Raw genomic sequence first — 26,814 nt, forward strand, 5'->3', positions numbered from 1 at the left:
TACTCAGTACTCCTGATCCTCTTTATTCTGATCCACATTCGAGTCTTTAATAACACTCATCAGCTTCTAGTATACTGTATAGTTATTTATCATGTTTATTGCTGATAGTATATTTCATTCCACTAGAATGTAAACTCTAATGCACATGGATTTTGTCTGTCCTATTCACACATGCTGTATATTCAGTGCTTTAGAACAGTGTCTCGTGCACAGTACACACTCAATAATAAATATTTAATGAATGAATGAACTAATGAATGAATGATCTACTAGCCCCTAAGGATATCAAGTGAGCAAGCTCCATTTTGACCCCAAAGGAGCTCTGGACTCCCTCACAAGATTGGGCTACCTTGTTCTAGGGTATAAAGATATTTACTGGAAGCAAAGCAAAGACTTCTGAGAGGTTGGGTTGAAAGAACCCCAACATGTCCAGATTAGGTTAAAAGAACTCACTTCATACTGGTATGGTGATAGAGTGAGAAGTGTGGAATACAATGGACAACTGAATTTAGAGAAGAGACCAACTAAATGTCATTAGGGACCAGACACATTCCAATATATTGAGCTGGAAGGGGGGTTTTTCAAGAAAGGCCTGCTGTAGACTTCAAGAGGGAACATTCCAAATCCCTTCAGAGCTAACGAAAGGGTGCTGCTGCATACTCAGAGCACTAAGTCGGCCTTTGAAGGTGAGGCAGGAACTCAGGGTCAGGTGGGCTTTGGTAGGGCATGAAAGATGAATGGGATAAAAATCACTCTGAAGCAAGAAGGGTTGAAAGAGATGGAGGCAGAGATGGAACAGGCTACATAAGTCAGAGAAAGAGAGTGAGAGAGATAGCACATGGTTTCATTTGGGGAGAGATAGCCAGGTCCCCCAAACTAAGGTTAGCCCACAGAATTTAAAACTTGCACCCCTATCCCCTCATTCCCTAACAACAAGTCTATGCAAGGGTATATGTGGGTGGTATGTATGTGTGCATGTGGTGGGAGTGTGAGGTAGTGGATTGCGTATGATGTATGTATGTGTATGTAAGCATGTGGCACAGGTATATATAAGCATGTGTGTAGTTCATGGTGTGTGGTGTGTGGTGGCATGTTATGAGTATGTGCACGGCATGTGTGGTATGTATTGTGCATGGTGTGTGTGGTTTGTGGTGGCATAGCATGAATCTGTGGTGTGTGTGGGTGTGCAGTGTATGTGTGTTGTGTGTGTGGTAATAAAGTAGATGATAAGTGGTGTGGGAGGCATGCGGTGTGCATGGTGTATGTGTGAGCATACAAGATTTGTCCACAAAAAGTCCAGCCACTAACAATACAACGAGAATGGTTTGTGAAACATCAGTATAACCTAGCAGCCAAGGAGAGTGGACTGTAATGAGCATGCATGAACAAGGATGACTGCACTATATTAGTGGGGGTGGTAGATGCCATTGAGTGAGCATGTGTACTGTGTGGTTATTGCATGCAAAATGACTAAGCAAGTAAAGCAACGAATCTGCATCAAATTTTGCATTAAGCTTGAACATTCCTCTGTAGAAACTATTGGAAACTATTCGGATGAATCAGAAGGCCACTGGTATAGGTGACTGGTGATTGGCAGCTTCATCACAACAACATGCCCATTCATGCATCATGTCTCATGCAGAGGTTTTTGATGAAACATCAAATCACCTAGGTGACTCAGGCCCCCTACAGCCCAGATGTGGTGCCCTGCGACTTCTGGCTTTTCCCAAAACTAAAATCACCTTTGAAAGGGAAGATATTTCAAGCCCTAGCTGGTGTGGCTCAGTGGATTGAGTGCGGGCCTGTGAATCAAAGGATCGCCAGTTCAATTCCCAGTTTAGGGCACATGCCTGGGTTGCAGGCCAGGTCCCCAGTAGGGGGCACGCGAGAGGCAACCACACATTGATGTTTATCTCCCTCATTCTCCCTCCCTTCCCCTTTCTAAAATAAGTAAGTAAAATCTTAAAAAAAAAAGGAAAGGGAAGCAATTCTAGACCATCAGTGATATTCAGGAAAATATGACAGAGCAGCTGATGGAGATTGGGATAAGTGTGAGAGGTCCCAAGGTACCTACTTTGAAGGGGAGTGAGGCTTCATTGTCCTATGTACAATGTTCCTTATACCTTGCCTCTTCTTCTGTAAATGTTTCTGCCTTTCATATTACATGGCTGGATACCTTCTAGACAGATCTCATGTATGTGGTGTGCATGGTGTGTGTGAGTGTGTGTTGCGATAGGGTGTATGTATGTCATGTGGTGTGTGAGTGCTATGTGAAGGCATGGTGTGTGGTATGTGTATGCATGATATGTAGTGTGAATGGTGTATGTGTGTGCACTACGTGGTGGCATGGTATGTGTATGAGTGTGTGTGGTATGCATGGAGTATGTGGTATGTAGTGTGAATGGTGTAAGGAAGGGAAAATGTCAATGTGATTACCCCCACATACAGGTGGTTGTGGTCCCCTGATATTCTTTTCTTTCTCTCACTTGCCCCCATGTGGAGGTCATGAAGGGGTCACACATACCATGAGTAAAATCCACAATGGCAGGTTCCCATCCTCAAACCACTGGCCAGGGATTTCGATTTTCTTCTTCTTGTTTTTTTTGGGGGGTGGAGGGGTGGAGAGGTACAAAACAATGTCTTGTTTACACTGTACTTATCTCAGAGTGTACTTTTTAAAATTTCTTTATATACATATGTGTGGGCCCCAACCCTGGTCAATTACATCAATGTGTGGTTGCCTCTCACATGCCCCCTACTTGGGACCTGGCCCCCAACCCAGGCATGTGCCCTGAGTGGGAATAGAACCGGTGAACCTTTGATTCACAGGCCCGCACTCAATCCACTGAGCTACACTAGCCAGGGCTCAGAGTGTTCTTTTAATGCCATGTTTGGTACTCATTGGTCACTTGGTTTGTCCCACTGCACAGTAAGTCAAAAACCAAGGGGTCTGGGTGAGGTGAGTAGTGAGTTAGAAGGTGTGAGGGGAACTCTGGCAGGAGGCTGTTCTTTGTGTCTGCTCACATCACTGGAGAAGGCTAAACCAGAGTGTATGAGGGCCCCTGGAGTCCCAGAAGGGCTGAACCCTGAAGTCCTAAGTAGACAGGAGCCCTGGCTAGGGTTGCTGTTCCTGAAAGGGCTCCTCTTTCAGTGCCAGGGAGGACCATGGTAGCCCTATGCCACTGGTGGGACAGGGGAAGGGGGAGTATTCAGCTCCTGCCAAGATCCAGAAGGCACCTGTTACCTGATGAGTTCTATGAACCTCTCCCTGGGGGCTTCACTCACGTCCTCCTCATTAATAGCCACAATCTGGTCACCAGTCAGGAGCTTGTCCTCAGCGGGGCCTCCTGCAGAGGAGAGGAGAGAGGCATGAGGGCTTAGGGCCACTGGTGGGAAAGCTCAGTTCTGAGGGAATTCCCAGTGTCTGAGGAAGCTGAAGTGTGTGTTGAAGCCTGTAGGAGATTGTGCAGGCTGAGTGGTGCTGGGGAGGGGGTGGCAGTGGTGGTGTTTGAGCTTTGCCACTGCTGCCTGTAGAAGATGGAGGACAGGGGATTAAAGAAAGAGAATGAAGTGGACCTCCTTTGGATGGGAGCAGTGTGGTAGCAAAGGCCTCAGATGAGGCAAATGAGTGTTGTCCTGGCTGGGTTCTAAAGAGGAACACAGGCTTCCACTTCACCAAGTTTAGGCTTAAAGAATGACTTTCAGTCTGCTGGAGGTGATACAGATGATGAGAAGAATCTTCTTACTTGAACACTATTCATACCTGCTGCTCTGAAATATTTAGGCATTCACATGCCTGGAGATGGGTGATTGACTAAAAAACCCAAAGGGTTTCTTTCAACTCTGAGGGATGTTCTCCAATAAATGACGGTGGGGAAGACAAAGATCCTAAATCATGGGAAGTTGGAAATTGCTTTTTCTCATTCTCATTTTTACTGTTGAGGTTAAGAAAGCAGATCTGTTTGACATTATCTTCTTGGTTGAGGTAAAGGGTGGGGGTTGAGTGGTACAGGCAGTGCTGCCCTTGGTGTTTAGCAAAGATATTCTTATAGAAAAGCTTTTCAAAGCCCTGGCTGGCGTAGCTCAGTGGATTGAGCATGGGCTGCGAACCAAAGTGTTGCAGGTTCGATTCCCAGCCAGGGCACATGCCTGGGTTGCAGGCCACAGGCCCCAGCAACTGCACATTGATGTCTCTGTCTCTCTCTCTCTCTCTGTCTCTCTGTCTCTCTCTCTCTGTCTCTCTCTCTCTCTCTCCCTTCCCTCTCTAAAAATAAATAAATAAAATCTTAAAAAAAAGAAAAGCTTTTCAGAGATTCAGGGAGAATGAGAAATGAGACACAGCCTCACTCAAACCCAAAAGAAATGTTTAATGACATGTTCCAATCTCAGACCATCCTGAACTCTTGATTGTGTCCAGTTTAAAGGGTCAGATCCCAAGTGCTTCCTCTCTCTACAAAGAAGTTTCCTATGAAAACTCCAAAAACATGAACAAAACGCAAGAAACTATGTCACTTGAGCATGTAGCTCAATGGCTCTGGAGCATGGGGCCTGCATTCTGAGGGTGGCTGTGCCAGCTCAGCCAACAGGATTCACCATTCCAACAGCAATGGCCTTCAACCCCCTCAGCCAAGTCTTTCAACAGCACAGTGACTTTAGGAGCAGAAAGCATAATGGTGAAGAGTCCACTCTTTGCAGTCAGCCAGACCTGGACTCTAGTCCCAACTGCCATTCATTAGATGCATGGCTTTGGACAAGACATTTAATCTATCTGAATCTCTTTCCCCATCTGTAAGATGGGAAAATACTTAGACCTACACATCAAAAGAATGTTGGGAGGATAAATGAGATGATGAATGTATAGCACTTAAAACAGCTGATTGATGTTGATAAGAATTTGATAAATGTTAGTTATTATATCTTCTGAGGGACAGTTTCTTCAACTCATTTCATTCCTTTTATCTACATCTGCCATAAATGTCAATCTTTTAAGTGGAGGCAACTCTACATATTTTCTCCCTTTCTCCCTTCCTTCCCTTTAATAGAAAATGTCCTATGGAACTCAACTCTCTGATGGCAGTGGTAAGAAGCATTCATTTTCTGCTGCTTTCACAGAATGGTTTGTTGGCATGTTCAACCATACTCATTTCTCTATAGGATACTTCTTGTCCTTTCTTGAGGTCTCAAATATAGAACCAAAGAAGTCATGTACATATGGGGGCCATCTGGGGCATAAACAGCTCTGTGAATCAGCCCAAGTCTACACTAGACTGGCCTACCAGTCTCATGGCTTTCTGCGGCCCTTTCTTGTGGCTTTCCTTCTCTCTACTCTTGCAACTCTTCTTCCTCATTATGCCACTTGAAGCTCAAGGCTTCCTTTGGCCCTGTGAATTCTGTCTCCTTTGAAGTAAAAGAAGAGGTTCCTGGTGGTCTGTTACCAAGTCTTATCTGGTTCCTCTTACCCAGAACTACTTTGACTTCTGATCAGAGACTCAGAAACCAAAAACCTTTTGCCAAACAGTATGACTGAATTGGGAGTCTTGGGTCAGCCACGAACTCCTGTACTGAATTGATTTTTTTCTCTATGCCCTCTAGTTCAAGAGAGAGCTTACAAAATCTATTTCTTGTCCTTTGAGGATTACAAAATTTATCAAATTTCTGCCAGAAAGTTTTGTACTCTGGCTGTTCCTCTTGACTAAGCAAGAAACTGTTGTAAACATTTAAATCCTAAGGACCAGCAAGTCAGGAATAAAGGTGCTTTCTGTCTGTCCTTTCTGTCAATGCCTAGCAGGTTTGGAATAAAACAGTGTCTAGGCCCTTTCCTATTTCATTCATGATGGAATGTTTCACTGTTAAGGTGGGGCTTTTGCGTGTTTCATCTCACATGGCCCCATTCAAGCCCTGCTTCCCCAGCATGGTATCAATCAGGCTCAGTTACAAATCCTGCCTCTGTTTCTTTCTAGCTGAGTGACCCTGGAAAAGTCATTTCTCTTCCTCTCTGCTTCAGTTTCTTCATTTATAAAATGACAATGATATTATTTACCTTGCAGGCTTGGCTGTGAAAATTAAATGAGATTATGTAAAGCACAAAGCAGGTGCTTAATCAATGGTAGCTACTGTTATTGCCACTATGGCATTCAGAGATTTCATTCTCCTCTTCTCTCTCACCTACGGTCTGAATCCTGATTCCAGTCTTCAGTGGCTGATGTAGTTCATGACTGTGTACCAGTCTCCACAGTCAGATGGTTATATTCTTGGGGACAGGAACTATGTCATGTACTTCCCTACAACCTTGCTGGTCTTAGAGTAGGCAATCTATAAATACTTGTTGAATTGAAATTAAAATTTTCATCCAAGGCAGTATGGCTCTTCTATGAAGGCTCTAGGCAAATGGGAAGCTTCATTAAGATCCAGACCCTACTAAATGATCAACTGCAGCCCCTGTCTAAAGTACCATGCAGTCTCAAAGGCTTATGTCAGTCAGTCTTAAAAGACCAGCTCCCTCACACAGTGATCGGCTGGCAAGTCTTTACCAACTCTTCGTGAGTTCTTTGGCAACACAATGTACTCAGGAGCTCTTCTCTTTGGGAAGATGTGTAGGTGTTGGAGGCTAGGATCCAGGGCTAGGGGAGTACCTGAGGGACACCTACCTGGCCTCACAGATCGCACCACCACAGGCCTCTCACTGTCGGCCACGAAGCCAAAGCCATATATAGGGTCTCGGTGAATGGTCACTTGTCGCAGTGTCTCTGCTGGCAGCTGCTCACATTCCATATCATTTGTACTCTTTTCCTGCATCACATGACTAAGGGAAGGGGAACATGGGAGCAAAACAAGATGCAAAGGCAACTAAACCTCAGAAGCAGATGTAAGGGACACCGATTAGGGTGCCAGCCATGGCACCTGGGAGTTCACACACTTAATTTCCTGCATCTTTTGGAACCAGCAGAGGCACTGTTTCAGATTGGAGAAAGAGGAGTCTGGAAAGGAGAAGCCACTTGTCTCCTGTCTACAGGGCCAGAGTCAATAGAGGACACTGCTGCCAGAGCCTGACATTAGTCAATCCTTTCCTCAAGATATTGGGACTCTAAAAGGAGCCTAAATGGAATTGTGTTGTTCTGAAGGTTAATTGGTACTATCCATTGAATTGGCTATTACCTCCTTAAGAGAAACCAAAACTATGAGGGAAAGGACTACAAAATAAGCAAGTATATAGGGAAGGACTGTGAAACCATTTCAGAATGTGGAGCACCTTCATTCAGTCCTTGAGTGATTTTAAACTTTAATGTCCCTTGGGTGATATATAACAATAAAATATTTAGATGGCATATATAAACAAATGGGCTAACAGAGAGGACCACTGCCTTACACAATTGGACATAATGCCAACTAATTTCAGTAAATGGAATAACTGCACAATGGCTCCTGTGGGCAAGAAGGAGAGCTGTGCCCTATGGCTGCCAGAAGAACTGAACTCCAGGTGAGCTTGGAGAAGAAATATCGCTGACACAGTACCTGGGAGGGATTACAGATGGCTCTTCAATGCCTACAACTTAAGTTACTGAAGGTTAGGAATTACACAAGGACTTTATAAAGGTTCCATAGCAAGGGCCAGGGCGAGGCCACCTGCATGGAAGTATGGCTCTGAGCTAAGTATTAGAATGAAAAGCCCTGAGGGGTGAGGGCACTGTGTGACAGCAGCAGGGAAGGAGGTAAAGAGGGGAATGAATGGCCAATGGGTAGGACAAGGTAGGTGGAAGTGGAAGAGAGGGGACCAGAGCCAAGAAACCCAGGGCCTGAATTCCCTGACTTGGCATCACTCTACCCTCTGGCTTTCTGGCCTAATAAATGGGTTGAGTTTCCTAGCCTCAGTGTGTGTATCCTTGAAAACTAGGATTCCGGGCAGAGCCCTTCTGAACAAGATACAGAGGGCCAGGAGTTAATTAATCAAACTAGTATAAAGTTTGTAAAAGAAGTGGGAGGTTCTCACAATATGAGAATGATTATTTACTAGCTAAGAATACCAAATACCTCACTAACAAATGGTTTCAAATAATTAGTTCATTTATCAGGACACATATTCAGTAATTAGAGAGGAACTTTAGGTCTATTTATGGGGGGAGGAGAAAGTAATTGTATAAAAGATAAATTCAAAGTTCTGGGCTTGTCACTCTCATAAAAGAATTCGAGAATAAAGGCAGACTATGGCTAATTTGAATCCAGCCACATCACCTCTAGCTGCACACAAGCTGGCTTGGGGCCTGTTACCCCTCAAGGAGCCAAAAGGGGCTGCTGGGATGAGGTCAAGCCTAATGAAAGTAAATTCAGAAACTGGCCCCTTCCCTCCCACACTGGTAATATAAATGGTCACTTTTTAATAGAAAATCACTCAGATGCTGGAACATAGCTGGCTGGTGTCCTCCCAGAAGAGGGGTTCAGCAAAGGTGGCTTCAGGCTGGAGCCTCTCTCCTTTCTGCTCCAGGTGGCAAGCAGGAACTTGGCCTTGAAGGGAGCCAGAGAACATCTTCCTGTAGCTGCTGTTGTTTTGCCTCACCCCTGGGGCTGCTTCTGAAATGAGCCCTTTTCTTCTTGTCATCTGATCTTTTTGGAAGGAAAAGGGCCTCTTCTTCAGATGACACCAGTTCATTTCTGACACAGGCATCAGCCAGGGCAAGCTGTAGGATGAGAGCCTGTTGGGCTGCACAGCTGTGACACAAGGAGCAGGGACACTGGGAAGGAAGATCCAGACACACGTGGAAGCACTCAGTACAGGGTGTCCTGAGCTCAGGGTTCCCTGGCCACTGAAGACTCAGTATGCTGCCTTTTTCTTTTATCAAAACTGGGGACACTTCAGTCTTCATTGGGCCATCAGGTACCATCAATATTGATGAAAACAGACACTCCTGGAGCCAGAGGAACCACCCAATTAAGAGCCTTTTGCAACATAAGTGTTCTGCTTTACTGTTTTGACTCATGTTAATCCATCAACAAGTATTTATTGAATGCCTACTCACGCAATCAGAGCTCCAGGGGAAGAAAAGTTACAGATCTCAGCCATCAAAGACCTTCCAGTCTAGTAGGGGGAAAAGAGACAAGTATACACTGAACAAAAGAATTAGAGTGGTAACTGAGAATAGTATACAAAGTCCTGCATTAAGGTCTAAGTTGTATATTCAGAGAAGGAGATGTAGTAACTGGAGAGGGATCTATGGAATAGGCAAGCATTGTGCTAAAATGACCAGGAAAGAGCAGTGATGGCAAGAGACATGAAGCCTAGTTCTATGCATGGGTGGCCCCCATCTTCCCACAGGGGACTGAGCTATTTTCCCACAGACAAAGCAGACATGTCTCGGTGTGAGTGGAGCACATCATCCTGGGGTTGTCCCTAACTGAGTTGGACAAACTGTCCCTAACTAAGTCCTCCCCAGATCCTTCAGGCAGCCCTTTCCTCACACTGTCTGGGCCTTCCCAGGCATCTGTGGTCAGAGAAGAAACACCCTCATTGACAGACTAGAAGGCCATTTTAAATGCAAATGGAAATTGTCCCTTTCCTCCCAGGGTTTGCATCTTTCTGTGCCTACATCTCAGTTCCTTTGAAATTTGCTAAGTGCCTGGAGACTTGGGAGTGACACTGAAGGCAAAAATGATGGATGACAGGAAATCAGCTGTCCATAGGTCACATGAGTTCTTTCCTGGGAGAAATAACCAGTATGAGTTCAAAAGATGTTTTGTTTCTGGTCCCTTCAAACAAGGCAACCCTGAACAAAATTATGAAGCAGCCAAAACTTATGGTCCCTCCACCCCACCCAGCATTGTTTCTAGGCCCTGCTATTTTCTTTTGTTTGTCCCACATGCACAATGCCTTCACTCTGTCCCCTTACTACCTAAGGCCCTCAAAGGTAACTCCTAACCCTGTGCTAGCCAGGTTTACCCCCAGTAGTCAGTGACCCAGGTAAAAGCCTAGCCTTTTTCTTCTGCCTAATGATAACACTTTATAGTCAGGTAGTTCTTTTCATTTTTACACTTATTACCTCATCTGAGAAAAGGTGCTTTCACATCCATTATTCCCTCACGGTCTCTAACTCTCCTGACAAATAGGCTAGGTGACCACTACTCCTTGATCCCAGCCCCCAAGGTAGTTAAAAAAGAAGTGACCCAGGGAAGTGAACCACATTAGCAGCCCAGCTAGAGCCAAATCTCTCAGACAGGGCCCACAACCCCAGCACCCCTGCCTACACCCACTCAGGGGCCCTGCACTCTCTAGCTATTGAGTCTCCATTACAGGGCTGGGCCCAACCCTATAGCCAGAAGCACTCCTTGTCCTGACCAGTTCTGGATGGCCACCCCACATACTAATTAACCTGAATCTGATCCCATTCATTCAGAATTATTGAGAGAATAAAATGAAATGTGGCTACAGAAGCACTTTGGAAGTTTAAATGTATCATGCAGATGCAGACATGGCAATATTACCAGTAGCATTGTTTGGGGGTAGCCAGAGGAGCAGAGAAAGAGAGTTAAAGATAAACTTCACCCACTTCACACAGTTCAGGCCCTTCCACCATCAACTCTGCCTCTAACAGGCTGCTCCACAATGCACTCTGTCCCCTTGTTTTCCAGGCAGCTCTTTCTCTGACCCACCTGGCACCCTGTGGATGCCCTGACTGCAGTTCCTCTGTGGGCTAAACCAATCCCTTCCCCAAACTGTCCAAAGAGGGATAGGTTACTAGAGCTCACACTGACAACTGTTGCTAGGTAGAACATGGCTAAAGGACAAGTGAACTGAATAGATGGAGAGGTTATGAGATGATGCTCTCTCATTAGCACATTTTGGCAGGAGAATACATATAACAGCTTAGACTTCCAATCATCAGCAACAGTCTTTAGCTCTTTTCTATTTACATTTGGTTGGCTCCTTGGGGAGTCTTGTCACTCCCCTTGCAACTGGCAAGATTTGGAGCCTTGTGGGGCCAATTAGCCCTTTTATTGAAATCACAGGAGCCTGAATCTCCTAGAAGCTCCAGGGATCCAGCATGGCAACTAGAACCCCAGGAGACACCATCTTCTCTGGGTGGAAGGGATGGGAGCCTCATCCTTGGAGCTCTGAAGCCCTCTTATAAGGAGTTTAAACACAACTCCTTCTTCCTATAAAGGAGCCCTCACTTTGGCTAGCTGCTCCTTACCCTAGCAGTGCTGCTCAAACTTGAATGTGCATATGAGTCACCTAGGGATATTACTAAAATGATTCTGATGCCATAGGTCTGGAGTATGGTCTGAGAGTTTAACAAATTCCAGGGTGATGTCTATACTGCTGGTCCACAGACCACACTTTGAGAAGCGAGGATCTAAAAGAATGTTATTCTCAGAGAATGGGAGGGCCACAATCAGGTGGGGGTACTGTGGTGCTTTTATTAAGGTTGGGTTATGGCACTGAAGGTCTCATTAAAACACAAATGTGGGCCCTGGCTGGCGTAGCTCAGTGGATTGAGCGTGGGCTGCAAACCAAAGTGTCACAGGTTCAATTCCCAGCCAGGGCACATACCTGGGTTGCAGGCCATGACCCTCAGCAACCGCACATTGATGTTTCTCTCTCTCTCTTTCTCCCTCCCTTCCCTCTCTAAAAATAAATAAATAAAATCTAAAAAAGAAAATATTTAAAAAAAAAACCCACAAATGTGGGAGGGAAGATGGTGGCATGGTAGGATGGAGCAGATTCCACTTCCTCCTACACACAGGAGAAAAACCTAGATGATCTACTGAGGAACAGAACAAACACCCAACAGTATCACAACATTTATGAAAATAGGAGATCAAAAATTATAGTGGACATGGAAACACCAGACGGTAAGGAGACTGCTTCAGGATAATAAAGGCCCAGGGATCAGCGCGGGAATCAGGGAGGTTGCAGCCCCAGGCGCAGCGCTCCTGTGTCTGCCTCAGGGCACTTGGGAGAGAGCTGGGTCAACCTCTCCCTCCCCAGCCAAACAAGGATTGAGCAATACTGGGGGGAGGCCTGGTTGCTTGAAGGCACAGACAGGGGAGTGAGGACTGAGAGGCAATCACACAGGGGCTGTGAGCACCCACGCATACCCCTGGGAAGAGTGTGTGCCCCAGCCTGTGTGATCAAGGGCAGCCTGACCCCGCGCCCGAAACCCAGAGAGAGTGAGGTTTTGTGGAAGACCTGGAGCCCACAGTTGCAAACATGGAAAAGGTGTGGGCGCTCTGCAGAATCCCCAGTGCCCACGGCTTTGAACTCGGGGGAAGTGCGCGGCCCTCCAGAGCCCCAGAGCTTACACCCATGAACGCAGAAAAGGCACAGGTGCTCCACAGGATCCCCAGAGCACACAGCTGTGAACACAGGGAAGGCGCGGGCACTCCACAGGATCCTGGGACCCACAGCCTTGAGCTTCGGAGAGCGTGCTTAGGAGGACCCAGATCTCACACACAGAGCCCTGTGGAGAGGCACCAGATTGGCCCTGGGTAGAACACACAGCTAGCCCTGGGGAGAGGCTGACTGAGTGAGGGGAGAAAAGCAATACCAATCTCCCCTCAGCCTACTGAAGCCAGCAAGACCAGAAAAACCGGTATGGCCTGTTTGCCAACAAGAAGTTTTTTTTTTTTGTTTGATTATTTGATTTTGTCTTTTTTAAAGTAACTTTTTATTTTTTTAATTCTTATTATTTTTATATCTCTCAATTCCTTATGCTTCTCGTACTTTCATCCTACTGTTATTCCTTCTTCCTTTCTTTCCAAACTTATCCCTTCTTCCTTCCCTCTTCTGTTTTTTTCCTCCTTTTTTTGAACATGCCAGTTATTGCATATTTGTATTATCACTTTTTCATTATTTTTACATTTTTTATTTTAATAGTATTTTGGTATTCCTCTTTTTTCTGTATAGTCTTCTTTGCTTGACTGGTTATATTGTATTGTTTGATAGGTTTCCCATGTTATCTCATTCATAGTGCATTGCTAATTTACTGTCCTTCATTTGTGTTCCATTGGTATACTACACAAGGTTCTATACTCCCTATTCTTGTTATCTAGATCTCATAGATTCTGTCATATGATTGGTGCTCTAATATTACTGTAAATACTAGCTATTCCACAATTGTAAATACTACACAACACGACTCCCAGATCTTAGCCTGCTTCACGGTTTCCCGAAATCTATAACTATAGTGGTTAACTCTATTCTCTCACACACTACACCTATGTACTATTCTTCACTCCCAGTCTACCTCAGAATCTGACCTCCCACAACCTCACTGCTTTCTACATCCAACTCACAATCGTTCCCTCCCCAACAAGAGTCTTATCTTCTTTCCATCCTTTCTAAAAAGTGGCTAGTGGGGTGGGAGATCACGGTTAATACTATACATAGCCAAAGGATCTCCTATCTCTTCTCTACTGGTTGCTCCTGTAAATATCATAGAACACTCTCTTGCTGTCTTAAACCATTTTGCCTTACCCCTCCAAATGATCACAAAAAAGAGTAGGGGGAAGCTGTGAACACCAGGATACCAGAAGGAGACTGCACCACTGAATCTCACAGCATACCACAGAAGTTCACACCATAAACCCAGGGAACCAAAACAGATCAATTTAAAAAAACAAAGGCTAACAAGAAGAGTCTCCCAAACAATGAGAAGACAAAGAAACAATTCCCAAATGAAAGGAAAGGAGGAAGCCTCAGAAAGAATGCTAAATGAAATAAAGGGAACTCAACTATCAGATATTGAGTTCAAGGAAATGATTATCAGGAAGCTCAATGAGCTAATAATGAGCTACCAGGAACTACAGGGAAACTACAATGAACTCACTGCAAACTATATCAACATGAAAAAGGAAATAGAAACTATCACTAGGGGCCAAGAGGAAATAAAGAATATAATTTCTGAACTGAAAACACAAATGAAGGAATGAAAAGCAGGATCAATAAAGCAGAAGATCAGATCAGCGAATTGGAGGACAAAGTAGAAAAAAACACCCAGAAAGAGCAAGAAAAGGAAAAGAGGCTCAGAAGGAATGAAGAGGGATTAAGAGAAATGCAAGACAATATGAAACGTAATAATATCCGTATAATAGGGATACCAGAAGGAGAAGAAGAAGAGCAAGGGATAGAAAACCTATTTGAAAAAGTAATGATGGAAAACTTCCATAATTTGATGAGAGAAAAAGTCACACAAATCCAGGAAACACAGAGAGTCCCAATCAAGAGAAACCCAAAGAGGCCCACCTCAAGACACATCGTAATTAAAATGGCAAAATTTCAAGACAAAGAGAGAATCTTAAAGGCAGCAAGGGAGAAATAGGAAGTAACATGCAAAGGCACCCCAATAAGGCTACCAGCTGATTTCTTAATGGAAATGCTCCAAGCCAGAAGAGAATGGCAAGAAATATTCCAAGTAATGAGAACCAGAGGTCTGCAACCAAGACTACTTTACTCAGAAAGGCTCTCAATCAAGATGGAAGGCCAAATAAGAAACTTCCCAGAAAAAAGAAATCTAAAAGAATACACCTCCACCAAAACAACTCTGCAAGAAATGCTAAAGAAACTGCTTTAAGGAAAGGAAGGAAAGGAGACAGAAAGAGAGGAACACAGGTACGTAAATGGCAATGAATAAGTACCTATCAATAATAACCTTAAATGTAAATGGATTAAAGGTTCCACTCAAAAGACATAGAGTAGCTGAATGGATAATAAAGCATGACCCACACATATGCTGCCTACAAGAGACCCACCTCAGGATAAAAGACATGCACAGGATGAAAGTGAAGGGCTGAAAACAAATTTTCAAAGCAAACGGACAGGGAAAACAAAGCCGGGGTAGCAACACTCATATCAGACAAAATAGACTTGCAAAAAGGTCCACAAAGAGAGACCCAGAAGGTCACTTCATAATACTCAAGGGGATAATCCACCAAGAAGACATAAACATTGTAAATATATATGTACCCAACATAGGAGCACCCAAATACCTAAAGAAAATCTTAGAGGACTTCAAGAAAGATATTGACAGCAACGTTAATATAGTGGGGAATTTTAACACCTCATTGTCAAAAACAGACAGATCTTCTAAACAAAATGCCACAAAGACATTGTGGCATGGAACAATGTCCTAGATCAAATGGACTTAACTGATTATATATATATATATATATACTTTTCATCCCAAAGAAGCAAAATAAACATTCTTTTCAAAAGCATATGCAACATTTTCAAAGATAGACTACATGATAGAATGCAAAATAAGCCTCAACAAATTCAAGAAAACTGAAATCATACCAAGCATTTTCTTGGATCACAAAGGACTGAAACTAGAAACCAATCTCAAGGAAAAAAAACCCAAAACACTCAAAATCATGGAAATTAAGTAGCATGCTATTAAACAATGAATGGGTCAAGAATGAAATTAGGGAACAAATCAAAAGGTTTCTGGAAACAAATGAAAACAAAGTCACAACAACTGAAAACTTAAAAGACACTGCAAAGGCAGTCCTGAGAGACAAATTCATAGCGATACAGGCCTACTTAAAAAAGATAGAAACATTTCACACAAACAACCTGACCCTACATCTACAAGAACTTGAGGAACAACAACAAAGACAGCCCAGAGCAGGTAGAAGGAAGGAAATAACCAAGATCAGGGCACAATTAAATGACATAGAAATTAAAAGCACAGTTCTAAGGATCAATGAATCCAGGAGCTGGTTCTTTGAAAAGATAAACAAAATCGACAAGCCTTTAAGCAGACTCATCAAGAAAAAAAGAGAGAAGACCCCAATAAACATAATCATAAATGAAAGAAAAGAGATTACAACTGATACCACAGAGATACAAAAGATTGTAAGAAATTACTATGAAGAACTGTATGCCAAGAAATTTGAAAATCTAGGTGAAATAGACAAATTTCTAGAAAAATATAATCTTCCAAAACTCAATGAAGAAGAAACAGACAGCCTGAACAGACCAATAACAGCAGATGAAATTAAAGCAGTAATAAAAAAACTCCCAACACACAAAAGACCTGGATCAGATGGTTTCACAGGAGAATTCTACAAAGCATTTAAGGAAGAGCTAACCCCTATTCTTCACAGACTATTCCAAAAAATTCAAAAAGATGGAAGACTCTCAAACTCTTTTTAAGAGGCCAGCATCATCCTAATCCCAAAACCAGATAAAAACACAACAAAGAAAGAAAACTTCAGGCCATTATCGCTGATGAACATAGATGCTAAAATCCTCAACAAAATATTGGCAAACTGCATCCAACAATACATTAAAAAGATCATACACCATGACCAAGCAGGATTAATCCCAGGGATGCAAGGATGGTACAATATTTGCAAATCAGTAAATGTAATACATCACATAAACAAAGACGAAGACAAAAATCACATGATCATATCAATAGATGCAGAAAAAGCATTTGATAAGGTACAACACCCCTTTATGATTACAAACACTCAGCAAAGTGGGAATAGAAGGAGCATTCCTCAACATAATAAAGGCTATTTATGAGAGACCTACAGCCAACATCATACTCCAGGGGCAAAACCTAAAATCTTTTCCACTAACATCAGGAACAAGACAAGGCTGTCCACTTTCACCACTTCTATTCAACATAGTGATGGAAGTCCTAGCCACAGCAATCATATAAGAAAAAGAGATAAAAGGCATCCAAATTGGAAAGGAGAAAGTAAAACTGTCACTGTTTGCAGATGACATGATAGTGTACCTAGAAAATCCTATAGACTCAGCCAAAAAACTGTTTGACCTAATAAATGAATTCAGCAAAACAGTGGGATACAAAGTAAATATCCAGAAATCAAAGGCATTTTTGTATATCAACAATGAAACAGCAGAAGCAGAAATCAGGAAAATAATCCCATTTGATATAGCAAAAAGAAAAATAAAATACCTAGGATGAACCCTAACCAAAGAGGTAGAAGATCTGTATGCAGAAAACTACATAGCACTGAAGAAAGAAATCAAGGAAGAGACAAAAAAATGGAAACATATACCGTGTTCATGGATTGGGAGAATTAACATCATCAAAATGGCCATACTACCAAAAGCAATTTACAGATTCAATGCAATACCTATTACAGTACCAATGGCATATTTCACAGACATAGAACAAACACTTCAAAAATTTATATGGAACCATAAATGACTCTGAATAGCTGCTGCAATTTTGAGAAAGAAGAGTAAAGTAGGAGGAATCACAATACCTGATATCAAAATGTATTACAAGGCCACTGTAATCAAAACAGCCTGGTACTGGCATAAAAACAGGCACATGGACCAATGGAACTGAACAGAGAGCCACAAAATAAACCCAAGTCTCTACAGTCAATTAGTATTTGGCAAAGGGTGTAACAGCATAAAATGGAGCAAAGATAATCTCTTCAACAAATGGTGTTGGGAGAACTGGACAGCTACATGCAAAAAAATGAGACTCAACCACCAACTTACACCATACACAAAACTAAATTCAAGGTGGATAAAAGATTTAAATATAAGTCTTGACAACATTAAAGTCCTAGGGGAGAACATAGGCAGAAAAATCTCAGATATTCCACGCAGCAATATTTTCACTGATATGTCTTCTAGAGCAAAGGACATATAATAAGGAAAAAAGAAACAAATGGGATCTCATCAAAATAAAAAGCTTCTGCACACCCAAGGAAAACAGTAATAAAATGAAAAGAGAACCAACTGTATGGGACAACATATTTGACAATGATACCTCAGACAAAGGTTTGATTTCCAAAATATGTAAAGAACTTACATGACTCCACTCTAAGAAGACAAGCAACCCAATTAAAAAATGGGCAAATGACTTGAACGGACACATTCTACAAGGATGACACACAGTATCCAGAGACACATGAAACGATACTCAAAATTGCTAGCTATCAGAGAGATGCATATTAAACCCACAATGAGATACCACTTCACACCAGTCAGAATGGCCATCATAAACAAAGCAACAAACAACAAGTGTTGGAGATGTTGTGGAGAAAAGGGAACTCTAGTGCAATGTTGGTGGGATTGCAGACTGGTACAACCACTATGGAAAACACTATGGAACTTCCTCATAAAACTAAAAATGGATCTGCCTTTTGACCCAGCAATTCCACTGTTGGGATTATATCCTAAGAACCCTGAAACACCAATCCAAAAGAACCTATGCACCCCAATGTTCATAGCAGCACAATTTACAATAGCCAAGTGCTGCAAGCATCCCAGGTGCCCATCAGTAAATGAATGGATCAAAAAACTATGGTACATCTACACAATGGAATTCTATGCAGCGGAAAGAAGAAGGAGCTCCTACCCTTTGCAGCAGCATGGATGGAGCTGGAAAGCATTATGCTAAGCGAAATAAGCCAGGCAGTGAAAGACAAATACCACATGATCTCACCTTTAACAGGGACCTAAACAACAAAACAAACAAACAAGCAAAATATAGCCAAAGACACTGAAATAGAGAACAGGCTGACAGTGACCACAGGGGATAAGGGAGGGAATTTCAGGGGAAAAGGAAGGTTTAACAGGAACAAATATAAAGAACACATGGACAAAAACTAAGGGGGGTGGAAATGGGAGGGAATTGGGGAGGAATGCGTGGGTGGGCTGGGATGGGAGTAAAGGACAGAAAACTGTACTTGTACAATGATTAAAATAAAATTAAAAGAACAAACAAACAACCCCCCCCAAATATTATCCTGGAGAAAGGACACATAAATTCATGCAGAGGACTCGCTGGTGGAATCAGATTTACCCCAGAAGAGAATGCAAAGGCCACTAAATGGATATGAAATAAAACAGGAGAACTGATAAATGAATTAAGCAAAGTAACAGGATACAAAATTAATATCCATAAAACAGTTGCATTTTTATATACCAATAATGAACTAACAGAAAGGGAAGTAAACAAAACAGTCCCATTCACAATTGCTTCAAAAAGAATAAAACACTAGGAATAAATCTAACCAAGGATGTAAAAGACCTGTACTCAGAAAATTATAAGACATTGAAGAGAAAAACTGAGGAAGATGCAAATAAGTGGGAGCACATACCATGTTCATAGATAGGAATAATTAACATCATAAAAATCTTCATGCTACCCAAAGCAATCTATAGATTCAATGCAATTTCTATCAAGATTCCAATGACAAATTTCACAGAACTAGAACAAATATTTCAAAACTTTATATGGAACCATAAAAGGTCCCACATAAGAATAGCAATCCTGAAAAAGAAGAACAAAGTTGAAGGAATCACCCTACCTAATAGCAAACTATATTATAAGGCCACAGTAATCAAGACAGCATGGTACTGGAAAAAAATAGACACATAGATCAATGGAACAGAATAGAGAACCTAGAAATAAACCCACACCTTTATAGTCAATTAATATTCAACAGGGGAAGCAAGCACATACAATGGGCTAAAGATTGTTTATTAAAAAAATAGTTTATTCAATAAATGGTGTTGGGAAACCTGAACAAATACATGCAGAAAAATGAAACTAGACCACCTTCTTATACCACACACAAGAGTAAATTCAAAGTGGATTTAAGAGTTAAGTATTAGACCTGAAATCATATAAATCCTAGAAGAAAACATAGGCAGTAAAATCTCAGACATTGTTCATAGCAATATTTTTAGCAATATATCTCCTAAGGCAATGAAACAAAAGAAAAAATAAACAAATGGGACTACACCAAACTTTGTTCTATAAAAAGTTTTTGCACAGCAAAAAAAACCATCAAGAAAATAAAAAGACAACCCACAGAATGGAAGAACATATTTGCTGATGCATCTGATAAGGGCTTAATATCCAAAATTTATAAAGAATTTACAAAAATCAACACCAACCCTCCCAAACAGTCCAATTAAAAAATGGGCAAAGGACCTGAATAGACACTTCCCCAAAGAGGACATACAGATGGCCTACAGATATATGAAAAGCTTCTCAATGTCACTAATCATCATAGAAATGCAAATTAAAACAACAATAAGATGTCACTTCACACCTGTCAGGACTATCATCAATAAATCAACAAAGAACAAGTGCTGGCAAGGATGTGGAGAGAGGGGAACCCTTTTGCTCTCTTGGTGGGAATGAAGACTGGTACAACCACTGTGGAAAGCAGTATGGAAATATCTCAAAAAATTGAACATGTACCTGCCTTTTGACCCAGTGATCACACTTTTGGGAATTTATCTGAAAAACAAAACAAAACAAAATACTAATTCTAAAGAACATAAGCACCCCTGTGCTTATTGAAGTGTTATTTATAATAGCCAAGTATGGAAGCAACCCAAGTGTCCATCAATAGATGAGTGGATAAAACAACTATGGAACATTTCTATAATGGAATACTACTCAGCCATAAACAGGAAAAATTTACCCCTTGTGACAGCATGGATACACCCGGAGAACATTATGCTAAGTGAAATAAGCCAGTCAGACAAATACCACATGATTTCACCCATATGTGGAATCTAATGAACAAAGTGAACTAACAAGAAAGTAGAGACAGACTCATAGATAGAGAGCAGGATGACTGTTACAGGAGGGTTAGGGGGTAGAGGGATTGAGCAAAAAGGTAAAAAAACTCATGGACATGGAAAGCGTAATGGTGTGGTGATTGTGGGGTGTGAGGGGGATATAAAGGGGTTAAATGGCAATGGAAAAAACAATATTTTTTTTAAATAAAATAAGACAGGTGAGTTTGCATCAGGGGAAAGGATAGAAAGATCTGGACAATGGGATGCTGTTTAGCCCTACTGAAAAGTCTGGTCAACATAAGGACAACCTAAGTACTCATAACTTCTGGGAATAAGGCAAGGAAGATGCTGAAAGAGAGGACAGTGCAGAAAACAGTAGTTGCCTTTTGCTGAGGACTCACTGTGCACTAGGTACTGTCCATATATTGCCTCACTTTAGCCTTACAACAACCCACAAGTAGGTGGTATTATTGTTATTTTATAGATAAAAAAACCATATTTTTGAGACAGTATTAAGTAAATTGCTCCAGGACACACACCTGTATACATTGTGGTGGAACTACCATGTTAACCTGCGTCTGACTACCTCCTGAGCCAATTTTCCTACATGTTTTTTGCCAAGCACATGTGGACTGAGCAGTTGCCTAACAGGATGAGCAGGCTGCTGTTTTGCAAGTGAACTGAGGGCCACCCCAGTGATGACTGTCAGAGCACCCTCCCTGAGTCTCCACAGGAGGGCACATACTGGAGACCCCAGTCCCAGTAAAGACTTTCTACATCCCGCTAAGTCTACTCTCCCATAGGGGAGACTCATCCCATGAGGCCTCAAATGCCTGTTAACTTCAGTTGCCATTACAAACAAGTCTACTCACTTCTGGTCATCCCTTAGAGCACAGACTTTCATATCCACAGTAGTGTGTTCATGCACTAATGGCGCCATTCTCTTCCCTTCAAACTCTTTCACTGCACCCTCTGGAACTCTTAATCACAGCAAACTTCCCTATATCCTTAATTTATTCTCTGAAAGTGCTCTTCACTTTCCTTCCCAATGTAGCATTGTTTTGTTCCATGAAGACATCACTTCTCCACCAGCCCTCTGAAGTAGAAGCTATTTCGTTTTTTTCCCCTCTCAAATCTCAAGACCTTTAGGTAGGGTAGGTTTCTTTCTTGTTTGCCATGCCTCCTCCTTCCATACCGTTACTCCTTTTGTTCTGCAAATGTCCCCCTCCTTTGAGAAACATCCCTGCCACCCACCTCTGTGATTCTGGGCTCCCCACTCCTAGTTGTTATCTACAACTTCTTGGGTAGTCCATACATTGACTGAGAACTTTAATTCCTAGCCACAGGTGATCTCCTCTACTCCAACTATTTTTATTTTATTGTGGTGAAATATTTGTAACATAAAATTTACCATTTTAACCAGGTTATAAGTATACAGCCCAGTGACATTACGTACATTCACATTGTTGTGCAACCACCAGAATTTTTTCATCATCCCCAACTGAAACTCTGTACCCATTAAACACTGACTCCTCAACCCCCTCTCCACCCAGTCCCTAGCAACCACCATTCTATTTTTTTGTCTCTATCAATTTGACTATTCTAAGAACCTTGTATAAGTGAATCATGCAATAGTTGCCTTTTCTGATTTGCTTACTTTACTTAGTGTAACTCTGTCAAGGTTCATCCATGTTGTGTAGCATGTGTCAGAATTCCCTTTTTAAACTTGAATAATATTCCACTGTATATATGTACAATATTTTATTCATCTGTCAATGGACACTTCAGTTGTTTCTACCTTTTGGCTCTTGTGACTCATGTTGCTGTGAACATGGATGTACAAATATCTGTTTGAGTACCTGCTTTCACTTCTTTTGGATACATACCCAGAAGTGGAATTGCTGGATCATATGGTATTTCTGCATTTAATTTTTTGAGAAATCACTGTATGGTTTTCTACAGTAGTGCACCATTTTACATTCTCAACCACAAGCATTCTGATTTCTCCACACTTTGCCAACACTTGTTACTATTTTCTAGTTTTTCCTATTCTCTTCTTTTTTAAAACTTTATTTTTTATTTGTTTTATTTTTAGAGAGAGGAGGAGGGAGGGATAGGGAGAGAAACATCAACGTGTGGTTGCCCCTTGCATGGCCCCACTGGGGACCTGGCCTGCAACCTAGACATGTGCCCTAACTGGGAATCGAACCAGCAACCATTTGGTTCCCAAGCCAGCACTCAATACACTGAGCCACACCAGCCAGGGTGTATTTTGTTTTTTAAAGTTATATTTTATTGATTAAGCTACTACAGTTGTCCCAATTTTATCCCCTTTCTCCCCCTCCACCCAGTACCCCCATTCCCTCTGGCAATCTCCCCCATTAGTTCATGTCCACAGGTTATGCATATACTGCATTTTGTGTATAATGCACACCCATCTTTTTGTGTGCATCATACATGGATTATATTCATGCTATGTAATCATTATTCCCATGTATAATGCACATCCTTTTATTCCCCTCAAAATTTTGGACAAAACAGTGCACATTATACAGAGCAAAATACGTAAGTTCTTTGGCTACTCCATTTCTTATACTGTTCTTAACACCCCGCTGTCTATTCTGTACCTGTCAATCTGTACTTCTTAATACCTTCACCTTTACCCAATTCTCCTCTTTCCCTCTTCCAAATGATAATCCTCCACATGATCTCCATATCTACAATTCTGTTCTGGTCTGCTTATTTGCTTTTTAGATTCAGTTGTTGATAGTTGTGAATTTATTGTCATTTGAATGTTTATAGTGTTGACATTCTTTTTCTTAAGTCCCTTTAACATTTCATAGAATAATGGCTTGGTGATGATGAACTCCTTTAACTTGACCTTATCTGGGAAGCACTTTATCTGTCCTTCAATTCTAAATGACAGCTTGGCTGGATAGAGTAATCTAGGTTGTAGGTCCTTGGTTTTCATCACTTTGAATACTTCTTGCCAGTCCCTTCAAGCCTGCAAAGTTGAGAGATCAGCTGAGTCTAATGGGAACTCCTTCGTGGGTAACTCTCTGCCTTTCTCTTGCTGCATTTATGATTCTCTCTATCTTTAACGTTTGGCATTTTAATTACAATATTTCTTGCTGCAGTCTTTTTTGTGTCCATCTTGTTTGGGACTCTTTGTGCTTCCTGGACTTGCATGTCTATTTACTTCACCAATTTAGGAAATTTTTCTGTCATTATTTTTTTTTCAAATAAGTTTTAAATTTCTTGCTCTTTCTCTTCTCTTTCTGACACCCTTATGATTCAATTGTTGGTATATTTGAAGTTGTCCCAGAAGTTCCTTAGCTTATGCTAGGCTTTGGGGGTTCATTTTTCTTCTCACTGTTCTGATAGCATGTTTTTTTTTTTCTTCCTTATGTTCCATATCATTGACTTGATTCTCAGCTTCATCCACTCTACAGTTGATTCCCTGTATTTTTTTTTTATTTCACTTAGTGTAATCTTCATTTCTGCCTTTTTTTTTAATGCTGTTGAAGAACCCAATGAGTTCCTTGAGCATCCTAAAACCAATGTTTTCAACTGTGCATTTGATAGATGCTTTTCTCCATTTTGTTTAGTTCTTTTTCTGTAGTTTTGTTCTGTTCTTTCATTTGGACCATACTTCTTTGTCTCCTAATTTTGGCAGCCTCTGTGAGTTTGTTTCTTTGTATTAGGTAGAGCTGCTTTGACTTCCTGACTTAGTAGCGTGGCCTATTGTAGAAAAGTGCCCTAGTAAGTTGGATGGGGCAGAGCCTTAAGTAATCACCAGCACAGGGCAACCCATGTGAACCAGATTGATACAGTCCCTGATATGGTGTTGCCAGTCTGTGGCTCTGTGTGGGGAGGATTCAGATAGAGAACAATGATGCTGCCTGGCCTCTGGAGTTTTGTCTGAGAAGAAGCTGTCACCCAGCACTTTCCCTGATGCCACACACTTCAGTTTCTCCCCATATGCCACTGGTGTCCTTCCAGCTGATTCCCTGGTGCTGAAGACCAGAGGGAGTGAATCTGTGTAAGTCCTAAGTCTCTTGAGGACCTTTTAAGAGGGGATGCCTGAGAACCCTGCAGTTTCTTCTGCTGCTCCAAATCCACTAGTTTTTATAGCCAGAAGTTATGGGGACTTATCTTCCTGGCACTGGTACTTTGGGCTGGGTGGTATGGTGTGGGGTTGGGATCCCTCACTCCCGAGGTATCTCTCCCAATTTTTATCTACCACATGTGGGAGTGAGAAACGCCCATTCCACATTTCCATGTCTCTATGTATATCCACATCTTTGCCCCTCCTACCCATCTGGATGAATGTGACTTCTTTAATTCCTTACTTGGTCTTCCATACAGCTCGATTTTCTGATCATTCTGAACGATAGTTGTTTTGTAGTTTAGTTGTAATTTTTGCTGTGGTTGTGTGAGGAGGCAAGCTGTGTTTACCTATGCCTCCATCTTGACTGGAGTCTATATTTTATTGTTTATGCTATTACAGTTGTTCTAATTTTTCCCTTTGCTTCCCTCCAACCACCCACCCCCACTCCCTCAGGCAATCCCCACAATGTTGTCTATGCCCATGGGTCATGCATATTTGTTCTTTTTTTATTAAATACTTCTGAATTTTACTGTTGTTCAAGTACAGTTTTCTGTTCTTTGGATACTACATTCCCTAGGCTTTACATCCCTATGACTATTCTGTAACTGCACATTTGTACTTCTTAATCTCTTCACCATTTTCGCCCGTCTCCCTGACCCCATTACCCTCTGGTAACCATCAAAGCATTCTCTGTATCTATTATTCTGGTTCTGTTCTGCTTGTTTATTTTTTTTTAGATTCAATTGTAGATAGGTATTTATTACCATTTTCTTCTTCTTCTTCTTCTTCTTCTTCTTCTTCTTCTTCTTCTTCTTCTCCTTCTCCTTCTCCTTCTCCTTCTCCTTCTCCTTCTCCCTCTCCCTCTCCCTCTCCCTCTCCCTCTCCTTCTTCTAGAAGACCCTTTAACATTACGTTACTGGTTTAGTTATAACAAACTCCTTTAGCTTTTCCTTATCAGGGAAGCTCTTTACAGCTCCTTTAATTCTAAATGATGGCTTTGCTGGATAGAGCAATCTTGGTTGTAGATCCTTGCTTTTCATCACTTTGAATATTTCTTGCCAAGATCTTCTAGCCTGCAAAGTTTCTTTTGAGAAAGCAACTGACAGTCTTGTGGGAGCTGCCTTGTAAGTAACTAACTGCTGTTCTCTTGCTGCTTTTTAGATTCTCTCTTCATCTTTAACTTTTGGCATTTAAATTATGATGTGTCTTGGTGTGGGCCCCTTAGGGTTCATCTTGTTTGGGACTCTCTGTGCTTCTTGTACTTGTATGTCCATTTATGTCACCAAGTTAAGGAAGTTTCTGTCTTTATTTTTTCAAATAGTTTTCCAATTTCTTGCTCACTCTCTTCTCCTTCCAGCACCCCCATTACATGAATGTCAGTACAGCTAAGTTGTCCCAGAGGCTCCTTATACTATCCTTCTTTTTTGAAAATTTTTTTCCTTCTTGCTGTTTTCATTGATTGTTTTTTGCTTCTTATATTCCAAATCACTGATTTCATTCGAGGCTTCATCCACTCTACTGTTGGTTCCCCATAAATTGTTCATTTCAATTAGTGTATACCGCATTTGTGACTGGGCCGTTTTTATGCTCTTGAGGTTCTCACTAAGTTCACTGAACATCCTAATAACCAGTGTTTTGAACTCTGCATCTAGGAGATTGCTTGTCTTCATTTTGTTAGTATTTTCTTTTTTTTAAATTTTATTTATTTATTTTTGCCTTTTCCTACGACTCCTCCCCACCACCCCAGCCCTCCCCGCCTCCCTCCCCCAATTCCAACCCCCCATTGTTCTCCATATGTCCTTTATAATTGTTCCTTTAAACCCTTCACCCTTTTCCCCACTTTATCCCTCCCCTCTCCCTTCTGGTCACTGTCAGCCTCTTCTCAATTTCACTGTCTTTGGCTATACTTTGCTTGCTTGTTCGTTTTGTTGATTGGGTTCCTGTTAATGGCGAGATAATATGGTATTTGTTCGCCTGGCTTATTCCACTTGGCATAATGCTTTCCAGCTCCATCCATGCTGTCGCAAAGGGTAGGAGTTCCTTCTTTCTTTCTGCTGCATAGAATTCCATTGTGTAAATGTACCATAGTTTTTTGATCCATTCATTTACTGATGGGCACTTGGGTTGCTTCCAGCACTTGGCTATTGTATATATTGCAGCTATGAACATTGGGGTGCAT

General features: G+C 41.7%; 1 protein-coding gene across 3 annotated transcripts in view; it reads right to left on the reverse strand.

The window, feature by feature from the left end:
• FRMPD3 (FERM and PDZ domain containing 3) overlaps nucleotides 1-26,814 on the reverse strand; it is a 116,494-nt gene that overhangs the window by 57,211 nt on the left and 32,469 nt on the right. For all 3 annotated transcript variants that reach the window (XM_036017125.1, XM_036017126.1, XM_028522987.2), the window contains exons 3-4: nucleotides 6,648-6,802; nucleotides 3,245-3,347 (exon numbers count right to left, since the gene is read on the reverse strand). In XM_036017125.1, the coding sequence (XP_035873018.1) occupies nucleotides 3,245-3,347; nucleotides 6,648-6,802 (258 nt within the window). The remainder of the gene's footprint in view (nucleotides 1-3,244; nucleotides 3,348-6,647; nucleotides 6,803-26,814) is intronic.

Source organism: Phyllostomus discolor, chromosome X (assembly GCF_004126475.2).
Source record: "Phyllostomus discolor isolate MPI-MPIP mPhyDis1 chromosome X, mPhyDis1.pri.v3, whole genome shotgun sequence".
NCBI lineage: Eukaryota > Metazoa > Chordata > Mammalia > Chiroptera > Phyllostomidae > Phyllostomus > Phyllostomus discolor.